General features: G+C 40.1%; 1 protein-coding gene across 3 annotated transcripts in view; it reads left to right on the forward strand.

Annotated features, from left to right (window-relative positions):
- Nucleotides 1–14,415, forward strand: part of PARD3B (par-3 family cell polarity regulator beta) — a 426,548-nt gene that overhangs the window by 199,266 nt on the left and 212,867 nt on the right. For all 3 annotated transcript variants that reach the window (XM_063341445.1, XM_063341446.1, XM_063341444.1), the window contains exons 8-10: nt 2,440–2,798; nt 7,189–7,328; nt 8,104–8,232. In XM_063341445.1, the coding sequence (XP_063197515.1) occupies nt 2,440–2,798; nt 7,189–7,328; nt 8,104–8,232 (628 nt within the window). The remainder of the gene's footprint in view (nt 1–2,439; nt 2,799–7,188; nt 7,329–8,103; nt 8,233–14,415) is intronic.

The raw sequence follows: 14,415 nt of genomic DNA on the forward strand, positions 1-14,415 counted from the left end.
TAACCCTTGTAAAAGCTGTTTTAACACTTAGCAGAGACTGTTACATACTGTCTCTTTCTGTTTTCAGCAGAGACTTTCTAGTATTGCTCCTGATGATTGCTGCTTCTGCAGCTGTAATAGCAGCAGCCTACTTTCTGTATTCCCATGTTTATAATAGTTTTATGTATTGGGACCGTTGGTCTGCTTTTTCATTTGCTGTTAATCTATTCAATTACATTCTGTTGTGTTGCAGAGTTTCTAGCACCTCTTTTAATTGACTCCCTTATTTCTTTAAAGTATGCGTTTGGGGTCTCAAGAAATGTAAATTTCTCCATCCATTATTTTTCTCTTTGAAGTGCAGCCAGTTATTTTGCCCCTGAAGACTGCATCTAGGCTTTCCCACAGGATGTCTTGCGTTATTTCCACTATTTTTTGTTTGAAGGAGATCTTATATTTTCCCTTTCATATATTTAAAATATTCATCTCCTGAAACTGAGTTATTAAATTACCTTGTAACATGGCCAAGTGGCTACTTGCAAGGGTGAAGATGGGGTGTGAAAGAAGTGTGCTTAAGACTTTACATCCTCATGCTGGGAGCATGCCATGGTTTCTACGATCAGGGTAAGGTCTATCCTTGAAAACCTTCACGGGCTGTAGGTGACCAGGTAACTATAAGCCCTGCAGACACACTGGGATGGTGCTATTACAGTTCTGAAACCTAACCCTTGAGAGTGGTGCTGGAAGAATACCTTCCCATAACACTCTCCCTGCTACCTATCTTTTCCAAGTTTGAGGTTTCTGTTCTGGCAGTGTCTCCTGTCAATGAACGTGGTTATTCTGACTCTTGGTGCATTTGCACTCAGTGTGGCCAAGCTGGTTCTTTCCCACAGCGTATCCATTGGGACTGCCCCCTGACTTCAGTGTCTTCATGCTGCAAAAAACCCTCTTGAAACAGCCCCTCCCCTCCCTGCAGCTGCGAGGTGGAGGTACTCTGTAGCTCTCTTGATCTGGGAAAGCAGTAGGTGTATATTCAAGATGTTAACGTTTGCAGTGGCTTCCTTTCTGTATCAGTGTCAAAACCTGTTATTTTGGAAGTACTTTCAACAATGGCTCTTGTTGCATAACTGAGTGTAAATCCAAACCCAAGACTTACCCAGCGAAATACTGACTTTGCCTGACTGACAAACACACTACAGAAAAGTGGGAGATATGTAAATTCTTTTCAAAAAGACCCCATGATTTATTTAGAAATTTATTTGGCCATTATTTTTTTCCCCTCTTGACCCAGTTCTGCTAAGCAGAAGTTCTTGATTTTTTCATTCTCAAAATATGCTTCAGCTACTACTTCTGTTTGTCTTCTGCAGTATGGAAGAAAATCATTTGAGTTCTTCAGAAGCTAGGAGAGGAAAGCGTAGAAAGAGAGAAGTCTCCTTCGTTCCTTTAGCATCTAGGGTTCGTAAAATGTCTTGATTGACCAAATCTACATGTTATTCAAAACGGAGGGAAAGCTTTATGAACAGTGGCTTTGGCCAACTTGTCTTAATTGCCTCGTAATGCTTGGGAACCCAAACACTGTGTTGTTACCATGTTAATCGGTTTAAGGGGAGTAGTTTTCACTAAATGCTCTGACACGGTTTCTGGTGTTGCAGTTGAGCACATCTGTAAAGATATTGATTAAGTAAAGTCCACATATCCACCTTATCAAGAGGTTACTGTCTGAGAGATGTGAGTAATACCTACCTATTCGTTTATCCGTTTATGTACAAACACACAAATAGTTGCACCTTTTGCTGTCGCTGTTTTTTTTTCTGATGTCTATATATCCCATATCATCATCCTTTTCTGTTGCACCATTTGCAGTCACAATATTTCTTCTGAAGATGTCCATATATCCCATACCTTCATCCTTTTTTTATTGGTGTGGAATCAGCCAGCAGTTGCATTAGGGATGATGAAGGAATCTAAGGGGCAGTTAATCTGTAGTTGCGGAAAAAAATGGAGTCTTGAGCTTGCTCATAGTAGATGTATCCACCAGAGCAATCGGTCATAAGTGCTCAGTGTGCCTCTATGCCAACAAGAAAATATGTAACAGGCAAAGACTTGAAGAAAGTAGTAAGCTATAACTTCAGGAGTCTTTTGATGAGCTTTTGCCATCAGACTTTCCCTTCCTGATGTGCTACATGAAGAATTGTGTTCATTAGTTTATTCTGGGTGATATGTTTTCATAGCAGCCTAGCAATCCTGACAGATGTGCTGTTCCTACTTGAAATATAAGGAAATGCTGCAGTTTAGAAGTCTTATTTCATGTGTACTTTTTTAGAAAAGGGACCCTGTAAATGTTGAAGGTAAGGTGGTTTTTCACATTCAGGATAAATTTTTGTCTTATTCTCTGTAAACAACTCCAAACTTTGCCCAAATTTTCCAGTTTGTTATGTGAATTTTCATACCTTTCTTTTAAAGGGCTCAGGACATCTTCCGTCAGGCAATGAAATTTCAAAGTGTCATCTTGGAAGTCCTTCCTCCATATAATCGAGAACAATACGAGAAGTCTGCTATTGCTCCCCTTTGTCTTCTGGATAATGAAGAAGGAGTTCCAAAAACAAAGATCCCACCTCCAGTTCATCCAAAACCTGCTCTGAAAACGATTAATCTTTCTGGAGCAGGCAGCTTGGAGGCAGGTGTACAGGCAACACTACAACAAGCTAAAAGCCCCAACCTCCCACGTCTGGGTAGAAAATCATCTTCTCCGTCACTGTCTCCCCTTATGGGTTTTGGCAATAAAAAAAATGCAAAAAAAATAAAGATAGACCTAAAAAAAGGTAAGTCTTCTGGAGATGATATGATTAATTCTGTATCATGTTCTCTATATTGATACCTTAGCTTTTAAATAAACTAGTGACATTAAAAGTACAGGAAAGTTATTTACGGTGTAGAAGTTCCAAGACTTCCAAAAGGTAAAAGAATATTCTAAAAGGTAAAGGAATGTTAACAGTAATGTTCTCAACAGTCAGCTTTCTCGTAAATTGTGGATGTGTGTTATCTAGACTTGCTGATTTAAAAAATCCCGATTACTGATTTATGTGGAAGGTATTTCATTAGCAACATGTGATATTAAGAGATGATTCAGCCTTTTTGCAAGTATAGAATAAAAATTTGAATTGTCTGCTGGTAACCTTTGTTATTTATATTCATTTGTGCAAACTGACCAGCACTGTTATGACATTCTTTTAAAGGTATGTTTAAAAACATGCACTGCTCTATTTCACGTTGTCTAGGAAGTTGACCACAAATTTACCTGTCTTTCCCTTTTTTATTTTCTACAAACATGCTAGGATGACTCACATGAGTGCTGCAATGGATGGCTATAAACTCTTCAGAAGGGATAGGCAAGGAAGGAGAGGTGGTGGGATAGCCCTGTATGTTAGGGAGTGTTTTGATTGTCTAGAGCTTAATGATGGTGACAGTAGGGTTGAGTCTTTATGGGTAAGAATCAGGGAGAAGGCCAACAAGGCAGATATCATGGTGGGAGTTTGTTATAGACCACCCAACCAGGATGAAGACGCAGACTAAATAGGCACATGGGAGAAGTCTCACAATCGCTAGCCCTTGCTCTCATAGGGGACTTCAACTTAGCAGATATCTGCTGGAAATACAATAGAGTGGAGAGGAAACAGTCTAGGAGGTTCCTGGAGTGTGTGGAAGGTAACTTCCTGACACAGCTGGTGAGTTGAGCCGACTAGGGAAGGTGCCCCGCTGGACCTGTTGTTTGTGAATAGAGAAGGACTTGTGAGTGATGTGACGGTTGGAGGTTGTCTTGGGCATAGCAACCACAAAATTATAGTTTTTGATTCTTGGAGAGGTGAGGAAGGAGGGTCAGCAGAACTGCCACCTCGGACTTCCAGAGGGCAGACTTTGGCCTGTTTAGGAGCGTGCTTGACAGAGTCCCTTGGGAGACAGTCCTGAAGGGCAAAGGAATCCAGGAAGGCTGGACATTCTTCAAGAAGGAAACAGTAAAGGCGCAGGAGCAGGCTGTCCCCATGTGCCAAACGAGGAGCCGGTGGGGAAGAAGACCACCTGGCTGAACAGAGAGCTTTGGCTGGAACTCAGTTAAAAAAAAAAAGGAGAGTTTATGAACTGTGGAAGAAGGGGCAGGCTACTCAGGAGGACCACAAGGATGTTGTGAGGTTATGCAGGGAGAAAATAAGAAGGGCCAAAGCCCAGCTAGAACTTAATCTGCCTGCTGCTATAAAAGACAATTAAAAATGTTTCTATAAATACATGAGCAACAAAAGGAGGGCTAAGGAGAATCTTCATCCTTTATTGGATGTGGAGGGAAACATATTGACAAAGGATGAGGAAAAGACTGAGGTACTCAATGCCTTCTTTGCCTCAGTCTTTAATAGTAAGACCAGTTGTTCTCTGGGTACCCAGCCCCCTGAACTGGAAGATAGGGAGCAGACTGAAGGCACATTTTTTCCCCCCCAATCCAAGGGGAAATGGTTAACAACCTGCTACACCATTTAGACGCACACAAGGGTACTGAGGGAGCTGGCAAAGCGCTCAGTGAGCCACTTTCCATCATTTATCAGCAGTCCTGGCTAACCGGGAAGGTCCCAGTTGACTGGAAGTTAGCAAATGTGACACCCATCCACAAGAAGGGCCGGAAGGAGGATCCAAGGGAACTACAGGCCTGTCAGTCTGACCTTGGTGTCGGCGAAGGTTATGGAGCAGATCATCTTGAGTGCCATTACATGGTACATACATGGCAATCAGGTGATCAGTCCCAGTCAGCATGGGTTTATGAAAGGCAGGTCCTGCTTGACTAAACTGATCACCTACTGTGACAAGGCAACCCAGTTCATGGATGAGGGAAAGTCTGCCTAGATTTGTTGTCTACTGGACTTTAGTAAAGCCTTTGACACTGTTTCCTACAGCGTTCTCCTGGAGAAACTGGCTGCTCGTGGCTTAGACGGGTATACTCTTCACTGGGTAAAAAATTGGCTGGATGGCTGGACCCAAAGAGTTGTGGTGAATGGAGTTAGATCCAGTTGGTGGCCGGTCACAAGTGGTGTTCCCCAGTGCTCAGTATTGGGGACAGTTCTGTTTAATATCTTTATCAATGACCTGAACGAGGGGATTGAGTGCATCTTCAGTAAGCTTGCAAACAACACCAAGTTGGGTGGGAGTGTCAATCTGCTTGAGGATAGGAAGGCTCTACAGAGGGATCTGGACAGGCTGGATCGATGGGCCAAGGCCAATGGTATGACGTTCAACAAGGCCAAATGCCGGGTTCCTGCACTTGGGTCACAGCAACCCTATGCAGTGCTACAGGCTTGGGGAAGTGTGTCTGGAAATCTGCCTGGTGGAAAGGGACCTGGCGGTGTTGGTCAGCTGCCAGCTAAATACGAGCCAGCAGTGTGGACAGGTGGCCAAGAAGGCCAATTAGCATCCTGACTTGTATCAGAAGTTGCATGGCCAGCAGAACTAGGGAACTGATCATCCCCCTATACTCAGCATTGGTGAGGCCCCACCTCCAGGACTGTGTCCAGTTTTGGGCCCCTCACTACAAGAAAGACATTGAGGTGCTGGAGCATGTTCAGAGAAGGGCAACGAAGCTGGTGAGGGGTCTAGAGAACAAGTCTTACGAGCAGCAGCTGAAGTAACTGGGGTTGTTTAGTCTGGAGAAAAGGAGGCCGAGGGGAGACCTTATCACTGTCTACAACTACCTGAAAGGAGGTTGTAGTGCGGTGGATGTCAATCTCTTCTACCAAGCAACAAGCAATAGGACAAGAGGAAGCAGCCTCAAGTTGCACCATGGGAGGTCTAGATTGGATATTAGGAAAAATTTCTTCACCAAAAGGGTTGTCAAGCATTGGAACAGGCTGCCCAGGGAAGTGGTGGAATCACCATTCCTGGGGATATTTAAAAGACATGTAGATGTAGTGCTTAGGGACGTGGCTTAGTGGTGGACTTGGCAGTGCTAGGTTAAAGGTTGGACTTGATGATCTTAAAGGTCTCTTCCGACCTAAACAATTCTGCAATTCTATGAAACCTTTTCTTTCCATCTGTATTTATTCAGCTGTCAGCAGGCCGAATTTTGTGTGTATATCTTTAATTGCTGCTCCATACAGATGTCTGTCTTTGCATGGAGTAACAGGTTTAAGCACATGTAGTAAAATGTGCTTAAGCAGATCCCAATTAGCGTTTATATTTTCTGTTTAATTTCTGTTTCTGATTTGGCTGAGAGTTAAATTTGATGGTAGAAGTGGCCCTTTTAAAAACTGTCTGTAACTTTATTCTTTTAACACATAATGAATGTAATCAAGCTGTCATTTCTTAAATTTTGTTATTTCTTAACTTAAATCACTCATTTTTACTTCTGAACTCTTCAGCTTTGCGTTAACAAAACCTGCTTCAGAATTTTCCTCATTTCAGATGTAATGCTTTTGCTTTTGAAACAGTAATTTATATTTTTAGAAATGATAGGAATGTGATACTGACATGATATCTCTCAAAACTATCACATGGGTAGCAATCCTGCTCAATATAAAAAGATTTCTACGGACCCTGCTATTCCTGGGTCATTTTGGTGGCTTATGAGCAATACCTGCTAATACCAGTTTTACTCCCTAAGCATTTGTTAAACATTTATCTATTACCACTGGAGGTTGTTTATTTGCAAGCAGCAAAATTCATGAATGGAAGCTTTGAAATATCACTTGTCCTTTCTTAACAGCATGTAGCCAGCAATTTCTGCATTCAAATTGTGTGACTTTTCTACTTTTCACCAAATTTCAGTAAAACCCACTGCATTATATTTATGCTCAGAAATAAACAATTCAGATTGTTCTGATTTGTTTAAAGACTATTGACATTAATGTGAAGGCTAATACTAAAACCACCTTGAGAAAAGGTAAATGCTTTAAAATGATAGTTCTTGCTCATTTTGTGTTATTGTGGGCTATCCAAAAGTATTTCCATCTGTAGCTGTTGCAGGACGATTTGAGCATGTGTTTTGACGTTGATAGAATTCTTCTCTACACCATGCAGAAAATAGGTTTGTGTTTACAGCTTTTTATTCGCTTTCTTTTATTAAGAGCTAACCTGAATGAGTGTCTGTGATATGTTACTGACATTGTTTACTTGGTTTTAATGATCGTCATTTGCTTATTGAAATTTATGTTGGGAGCTCTTTATCTGACCTTGTAGGTCCAGAAGGACTTGGTTTCACTGTGGTTACCAGAGACTCTTCAGTACATGGCCCTGGTCCGATTTTTGTGAAGAATATTTTACCCAAAGGTGCAGCAGTAAAAGATGGTCGTTTGCAGTCAGGAGACAGAATCCTGGAGGTTAGGATAAACATCCATTGTATTTGCATTGCTGAGTATTGATCGCTGATTTTGGCATAAATATTTTATTTTCTTCTATATACTACTGATGTATGGAATTAAAATTCTTGACCTTGGTTTTTTTAAAAAAAAAAAAAAAGTCTCATGGCTTTTGTTTGTTAGCAAGTATTTTACACCACGATTTGGAAAAAAGGGGCTCTTCGCAAGAGTCAATGGGATGTTTGAACAAGGGGTATCTGATAACATCTTGGTTCTTAAAGCAGATAAATGTATCAGTTTAGAAACAAAGCATGTCTTGCCTCTTCAGCCATGTCCAAAAATCTCTGATTAATATTGAGGTGGTTAAGTGCTCATTTTAAGGCAATTTTGCTCAAATCGGTCTGTTGAAAATTTTCAGATATCTTGTGACTTCAATCTCTAATGGGTTATTTCTACTTACTAACCTCAAAAAGCTCTTAAGGTAAACAGTTTTAATAATACTTAGGTCTTGTTTTTATACTTTTCATCTTCAAAGTGCTTTACAAACTAATTAAGCCTCACAAACCCCCTGCAAGGTGGTTAAGTACTACAGACCTGCTTTAACAGATGGTGAAAATAAGTGAAAAAAGGTTAAGTGATTTGTGCAGGGCCGGAGCGGGAGACAGTGTAGGAGCTCTTACTAATTCTTCTTTGCTCTCAGTCACTGAATGACGCCTGTGTTAGGTGAGGTGAAAATGACAAAAGAGAGTCATACTCCTCACAGGTATGACAGCCTCTGTTCTTTTGCGTCTGGTAGGTGAATGGACGGGACATCACTGGCAGGACCCAGGAAGAGCTTGTAGCTATGCTGAGGAGCACAAAGCAAGGGGAAACTGTCTGTCTGATCGTGGCTCGTCAGGAGGAGGCCTTTCTACCTCGAGAGCTGGTAAACTTATTTTGCCCTGAAGAGTGATATTGAAACAATTCCATGTTTTAAAACTAGCCCAAGACATAGAAATGAACTGTTGTTGGCTGAGAAAGCCAGTGAAGGGTAACTGTAAAGGCTTGTGTTTGAGAATTATTTATACTTACATTTGATTTTGATGGATATTTGATTTTGTCTACTTTAGATGCAATTCCTTGGTCACTAGTCTTTGACTTAATAGGCTCTTGCATGTCCAGTTTTCTTCTATCTCAAGTCCTTAATTTTAACTTTTTTTTTTTTTTTTAAATGCTGGCATGGAACTGTGTCCTCTTTTTCTCTCACATAGACAGAGGAGGACTACATCAGTGTAAATGTGCTATCTGATACATACTTGTTTCCCCTCAAAGAAGGTCATCTCTTTGGTCGCCTCTTCCTTATCGTGATTGATGGCTATACTTGACCTTTCACTAAGTAGTTCTCAGGATAAGGGAAGGACAGCATTTCCTGCTTTTGTCTCATTTTATCTCCTTTAAAGAACACAAACCGCCTTCATTCTTTTCTTAAGATGCCGCCTTCTTGCTTTTCCTTTTGCTTTAGACTGTTAGCAGGATCTTCTACAGAAATCCTCCATTATTTTTCCTCACGAAACATTGCTGGCAGTTTTCCTCTTGTTTTCTTGTTACCAGTTGGACCTTGTTGAGGTGTCTGTTGCCTGTGGTAGGCTAAGAAGCCGGAGGGGAGTTCAGATTCTCTCATGTGAGCCTTTCCTCTCGAGCCGCTGATGCCCGCTTTTTCCTGTAGTAGAGCAGCTGTGAAGTGTCCTAACAAAACTATTTTTGTTTTCATTTTCCTTTTTTATTGTGTAATCTTTAAGGAGTATAATGGCAGAATATTTTCAGCCCTGTAATTGAGCATTCATTGTCAGCGATTCCCAAAGCACCACGGTCATTGTCATGCTCTGTTTAGTAAGCCCTGAGCTGTAGAGCCAGCGTCTGTGTGGATTGGAAGGAAATTTCTGAGTCTGAAAGTACTAACTAAATTAACTATGATATTTAGAATTTCATTTCTTCCACCAGCTTTTCTAAATATGAGCTTATTTTTTTGAAAAGGCTACCTATCAACAGTCCTTTCTTGTGGCTTTTTTGAGATATAAAACACATTACTTGAAAATTGTACTTTTAAAAAAGTATGTATTCTTCTTTTCTCTCCTGTTCCCCCAATATTATGCAATATTCTGTGTTGTCATAGTACAAATTCTCTTGGAAATCAATGTAACAGCGTGGGGGTATAAAAGACTGGAAGAATCTAAAAGCCATTTATAATTTTTCCCTGCCACAATTGCCTGCTCTTAAATTCTAGTCCCTACAGCAAGGATTAACTACCTTTCAAAAGGTGACTTACTTATGACTGGCATGATTGAAATCCAGAAAGTAGCCACGTTTATCCTGCTGGCTTGACCTTCGCTTAGATTGCGTTCTCTGCGAGAGAATGATGCATGAGTGATGGCCCTCACTGTAACGGTGATGATATGTGAATTCTAATACTGTTCTGTATTTCTTGTTATCCCAATCAAGTACAATATAATACAAATGTGAGTTACTGAAATACCTTAGATAATTTTATGGAACCAGCCCTTCTAAATTAAAAAGCCTTTCAGCAACATCTGTTTGGTAGCTCACGGCTAAAGTGTGGGTTACCATACCACTAAGCTACCAGATGTTGATGCTAACGTGATGCTTGTTAGAATTCATGAGATGTCTGAGAATAGTCTCAGCAAAGCTTAAAAAAAATACATTAAAATTGGTTTAGCTTTTTTGTTTGTTTTTAGCTTTAGTCATGATACTACATTGGACTAATCCTCTGCTACCTCAAAAGTTACAGTGCTGTTTTGATCAAAGAGGGGGGAAAAAAAGCCAGTACTTTAAATGTTTGTTTGTTTTTGGAAGGAAAGGCAGTGGATAATCCAATATTTTTCAAGGACAACTGTAACTGTGTGCTCTGACTATGTAACATGTGTGCAGAGTTTACCTAAATACTTGGGGGTTTTGTTAATGTCTGGCAATAATAGGGTAATTGCTTTGTATCAGAGTCGTTCTTGATTTGAGCAGTTCTCCAAGGACTGTAACCTGAGAAGCTGTTTTCTTTAGATTCCCTGTTACCTGTTGAAAGGAAAAGGAGAGGAACCACGTAGTAAATGTGGTCACTCCCCACAGTTTCCTGCAGCAAAGTTACCTCTGGAAGTTGGACCTACTAGAGACCATTCACAAAACCACTTTCGTGCATGTTGCTCCACTGGAACTGGGTTCCTACGTTGATCTCTGGAGACAATTTGGTAGCTGCATGGGCACAAAGCAAATAATGTGACAAAGTAACAGTGGGTGGCATTTGCTTGCGTGCATCTGTGATGGTCTAATTTGACTTTACCTCGTAACAAAGCTGCAGTTTGGAGAAATCTTGGTCTCATGAATATTTTCTCTTCAGTAAGCTAGATAGGAGCAGAGTTTGGGGGTTTTGTTACTGTGATCTATGCTGATGAATTGCTAGCATGTAGAAAAATACATTCAGAGTAGCAAACCTTTACCACACCATTCAAGAGAGAGCTGTGATATGGGTGAGGATGAATCAGTGTTGCAAACAGGCATTATTAAATCATAGGGAACTGGGGCTTCAGTTACGCTAGCCCATGCAGCATCTGAGAGTTGTGCAGTTACATTGTTTGCACATAATGAGGGAATAAAATAGAAAACCCAGTCTTTGTAGTGTCATTACAGTTTTAAAAAAAGAAAAGGAGGATCTAATGAAATTATTTTTTTTTTATTGAAGCAGATCAGTGAAGTTGAATTTGGACCAACCACAGCCTGTCCCCCGTATTATCCAGTTAGCCAAATGTTCCCAGTAATTCATGCCAGCTGTTGACAATGTAGCAGCTGAGTAAGGAGCCGATTCCAAAACTCAGGGGAAGATCTTGATTCACTTAATTACCACAGTCTACAGAGTGGCCGGTGATTAGTGCGTTCTTTAAGGCGCATTTGGGTTTTAACTGTGTAACACTGATTGTTTTCTGAAGGATGGTGAATATTTCAGAAAGAAACTGGCTTAACTGAACAGGTTTGGATTTTCCAGCTCTTATCAAAGTAAATGGAATATATATCAAACTGTGGCTATCGTTCTGTTGTGTTTTGAAAATACAATGTTTTGATCATGTGTATTTGTTGCATTTTGTTTTTTCTCCAGGGAGAATGTGTGATCTGAAGGTTCCATTTCTTTTAATAACATTATAAAGATCACTTACTCCCCCTTCTCTTTCTTTATCCCTGCATTGGTATAACAAGCAAACCTACTGGAATCAGAGCAACTCTGGTGTAGCCCATTCTGTTCCATGACCCTGTGCAAGTTTTATTCTTGTTATTTTTCATGAGCCTTCAGGATAGTGGATATGACGCACATAAGCAGGGGAATGTGCTAGTTCTGCAATTGCCAGAAATAATATAGCACCAAAAATATTTTGGTGCGTTTTTCTTTAAGTTAGAGCACATACATAGTGTAAGTTTTGCATATGCTTTATTTCTTGTTCCAAAGATAGCTTTGACTTATCAGTTTCGACTGTAATCCCTATTTCTATAACTTCTGATCCCTGAAGAATGGAGGAGGAAAGGGAATACACCAGCATTTCTACAACAAAAGCTAGAAGAATGGCAACATATACAATATAGCAGTTGATCTTTGAGTCTTTTTTTACGCATGTGCTATATCAGGATAGAAGGAAGCAGGATGAGTGGCAATTTCAATTAAGCTTTTTTTTTTGTTACCATGTGATTAACTTTTATGTTTCAGTCTTTTCCTAGTTAATTCCTTCCACTACCTTGAACTTCTGTGCCTGAAAGAGAACTTGTTTGCCTGAAGTGTTGTCCTTTTTGTCTTTAATATTCAAAGCTTAATTTCTATTACTTCCTTTTAATTGTTTCTTGCCTTTTTATGTGCAGGAAATAATAGATGAAATTTCAACCTAGACTTAACCGTTTTTGCACCTGTTTTTGTAGGCCAAAGCAGTGATTCTAGTGCTCAATTAACCAGAAATGGTCAAATAATTTCAGTCAGAAAGCGATTCCAGCAAGTACCAATTCTGTTTTGTTCTCTCTATTCAAAGGGAGAAGAATCTGATAGCTAAAAAAAAAGTCAATATAGGTATATTGGATTTTAATAATATACAAAAGATTCAGGTCTTGAGTTGTTCTACATAATGAAGAGGAGGCTATTGTGAATACACATGGCACCTTTCATCTTGAATAACTTTATAAACTATGTAGGTTTTTTTAAAAGTCCTGGGTTTTTTCCAAGAACTTTTGAAGGCAAGTGTTTAATATCGGACCTGTAGATTCTCTTTGTCTAGAATAGTTGAGAAATGAGTGTAGGTTGTGTCTATGCAAATGTGTCTTTCTAGAGTGAAAACATTGTCTAGTGCAGCCCCTCAAAGGTTCTCAGCTTTCATTATGTATGTCAGGAGATGGTTGCTCGTTCATTATAGCTTAGAGTACTGGAAACTATGCGCTGAGGTTTAATTAGTTACTGTGCTCATTGTGAAAGTCAGTAAGAGATCACTGTTTAGAAGGAACGTGGCAGTCTTTCCTGTCACTGTGAACAGAAGGTGTGGCAAAAAGTATCCCTTTATTTATCCTTGGTTTTTTGTGGGACTCCCTAACTTACGGAAGGGGAATAAATTGCTTGAATAATTCTTGTCCCTTTAAAAAGTGGTTGGTTTTTTTAATTTAACTAATTTAAACTACACTTAAATTAGATCCAACAATTATGCAATGGCAGAATGAGCTCTTACATGCTGTGAAGTGCTATTATAGCTACCGATGTATCAAATATGTTTACTGTCCTTTTCCGTGTGATAGCGGTAGTCAGCCTTTTCGAGACTGCAGAGACCTTATTGCATCTGGTCTACTATTGCTTTCTCTGTCAAGCCCATCAAAGTGTTACGATCCAGCAATGATTTGTCTTTCAGATCCCACTCTTCCTATTTTCCAGCAAATATGAGGAACCTTAAAAGGGTGGTCTGAAAGCTCTGATCAATAGCACCCATTGCCTGCAAGAACCTCTGATGGTGCTCTCCCTGCTGGTAAAGAAAAGGTTAGAGTGGAGACAAGGAGAGAAAACATAATGTTACTTGTACCATGAGACACTGTATTTGCTTAGAGGTTTACTGCCCAAAACTCCTAAGTTGAGAAACCCTACCTCAGAGCATTGGGAAATAAAAACTGTTTACTTATAGAATCATTTAGGCTGGAAAAGACCCTTGGGATCATCGAGTCCAACCATTAACCCCACTCTACAAAGTTCTCCCCTACACCATATCCCCTAACACCACATCTAAATGAGTCTTAAACACATTCAGGGAGTCACCACCTCCCTGGGCAGCCTATTCCAGTGTCTGACCACTCTTTTCTGTGAAAATTTTTTTCCTAATGTCCAGTCTAAACCTACACTGTTGCAGCTTGAACCCATTCCCTCTTGTTCTATCGCTAATTACCTGTGAGAAGAGACCAGCACCAGCCTCTCTACAATGTCCTTTCAAGTAGTTGTAGAGAGTGATGAGGTCTCCCCTCAGCCTCCTCTTCCTCAAACTAAGCAGTCCCAGCTCCTTCAGTTGCTCCTTATACGATTTATTCTCCAGGCCCTTCACCAGCTTTGTTGCCCTCCTCTGCACTCGCTCCAGCACCTTGATATCTCTCTGGTATTGAGGTGCCCAGAACTGGACACAATACTCAAGGTGTGGCCTCAATAACTTGACAGCACAGTCTCAGTTCTGGTGTTGACCAAAATTGTTTGGGAGCCCACCTTAATCTGTGAAATCAGAAGTATGTATACATCAGAATAGAGGCATATAAAATCTGACTCTAATCATAAATTGAGCCTACGTACATTTTAGATGCATTTATCCAGATTTACAGTATTTGTTTAATAAAACCCAAGTATTTGGGCAATTCTTAAATCTTACTGGCAACTGTAGTACCTTGCCATTTACAAGGGTCACCAGATTTATTCCATGTACCGTATGAAAATTTTTACAAGTTTCTCTGCCTTAGAATCCATGAAAAAAGTTTTCCTAGGCTGACTTAATGTAAAATGTGGTGTTTGAAGTAGACGTAAAAGAATTATACACTGCTTATTGCTTGGTTTACCATCCCTTTAAAACAGGAA

The sequence above is a fragment of the Chroicocephalus ridibundus genome, chromosome 7 (genome assembly GCF_963924245.1).
Source record: "Chroicocephalus ridibundus chromosome 7, bChrRid1.1, whole genome shotgun sequence".
NCBI lineage: Eukaryota > Metazoa > Chordata > Aves > Charadriiformes > Laridae > Chroicocephalus > Chroicocephalus ridibundus.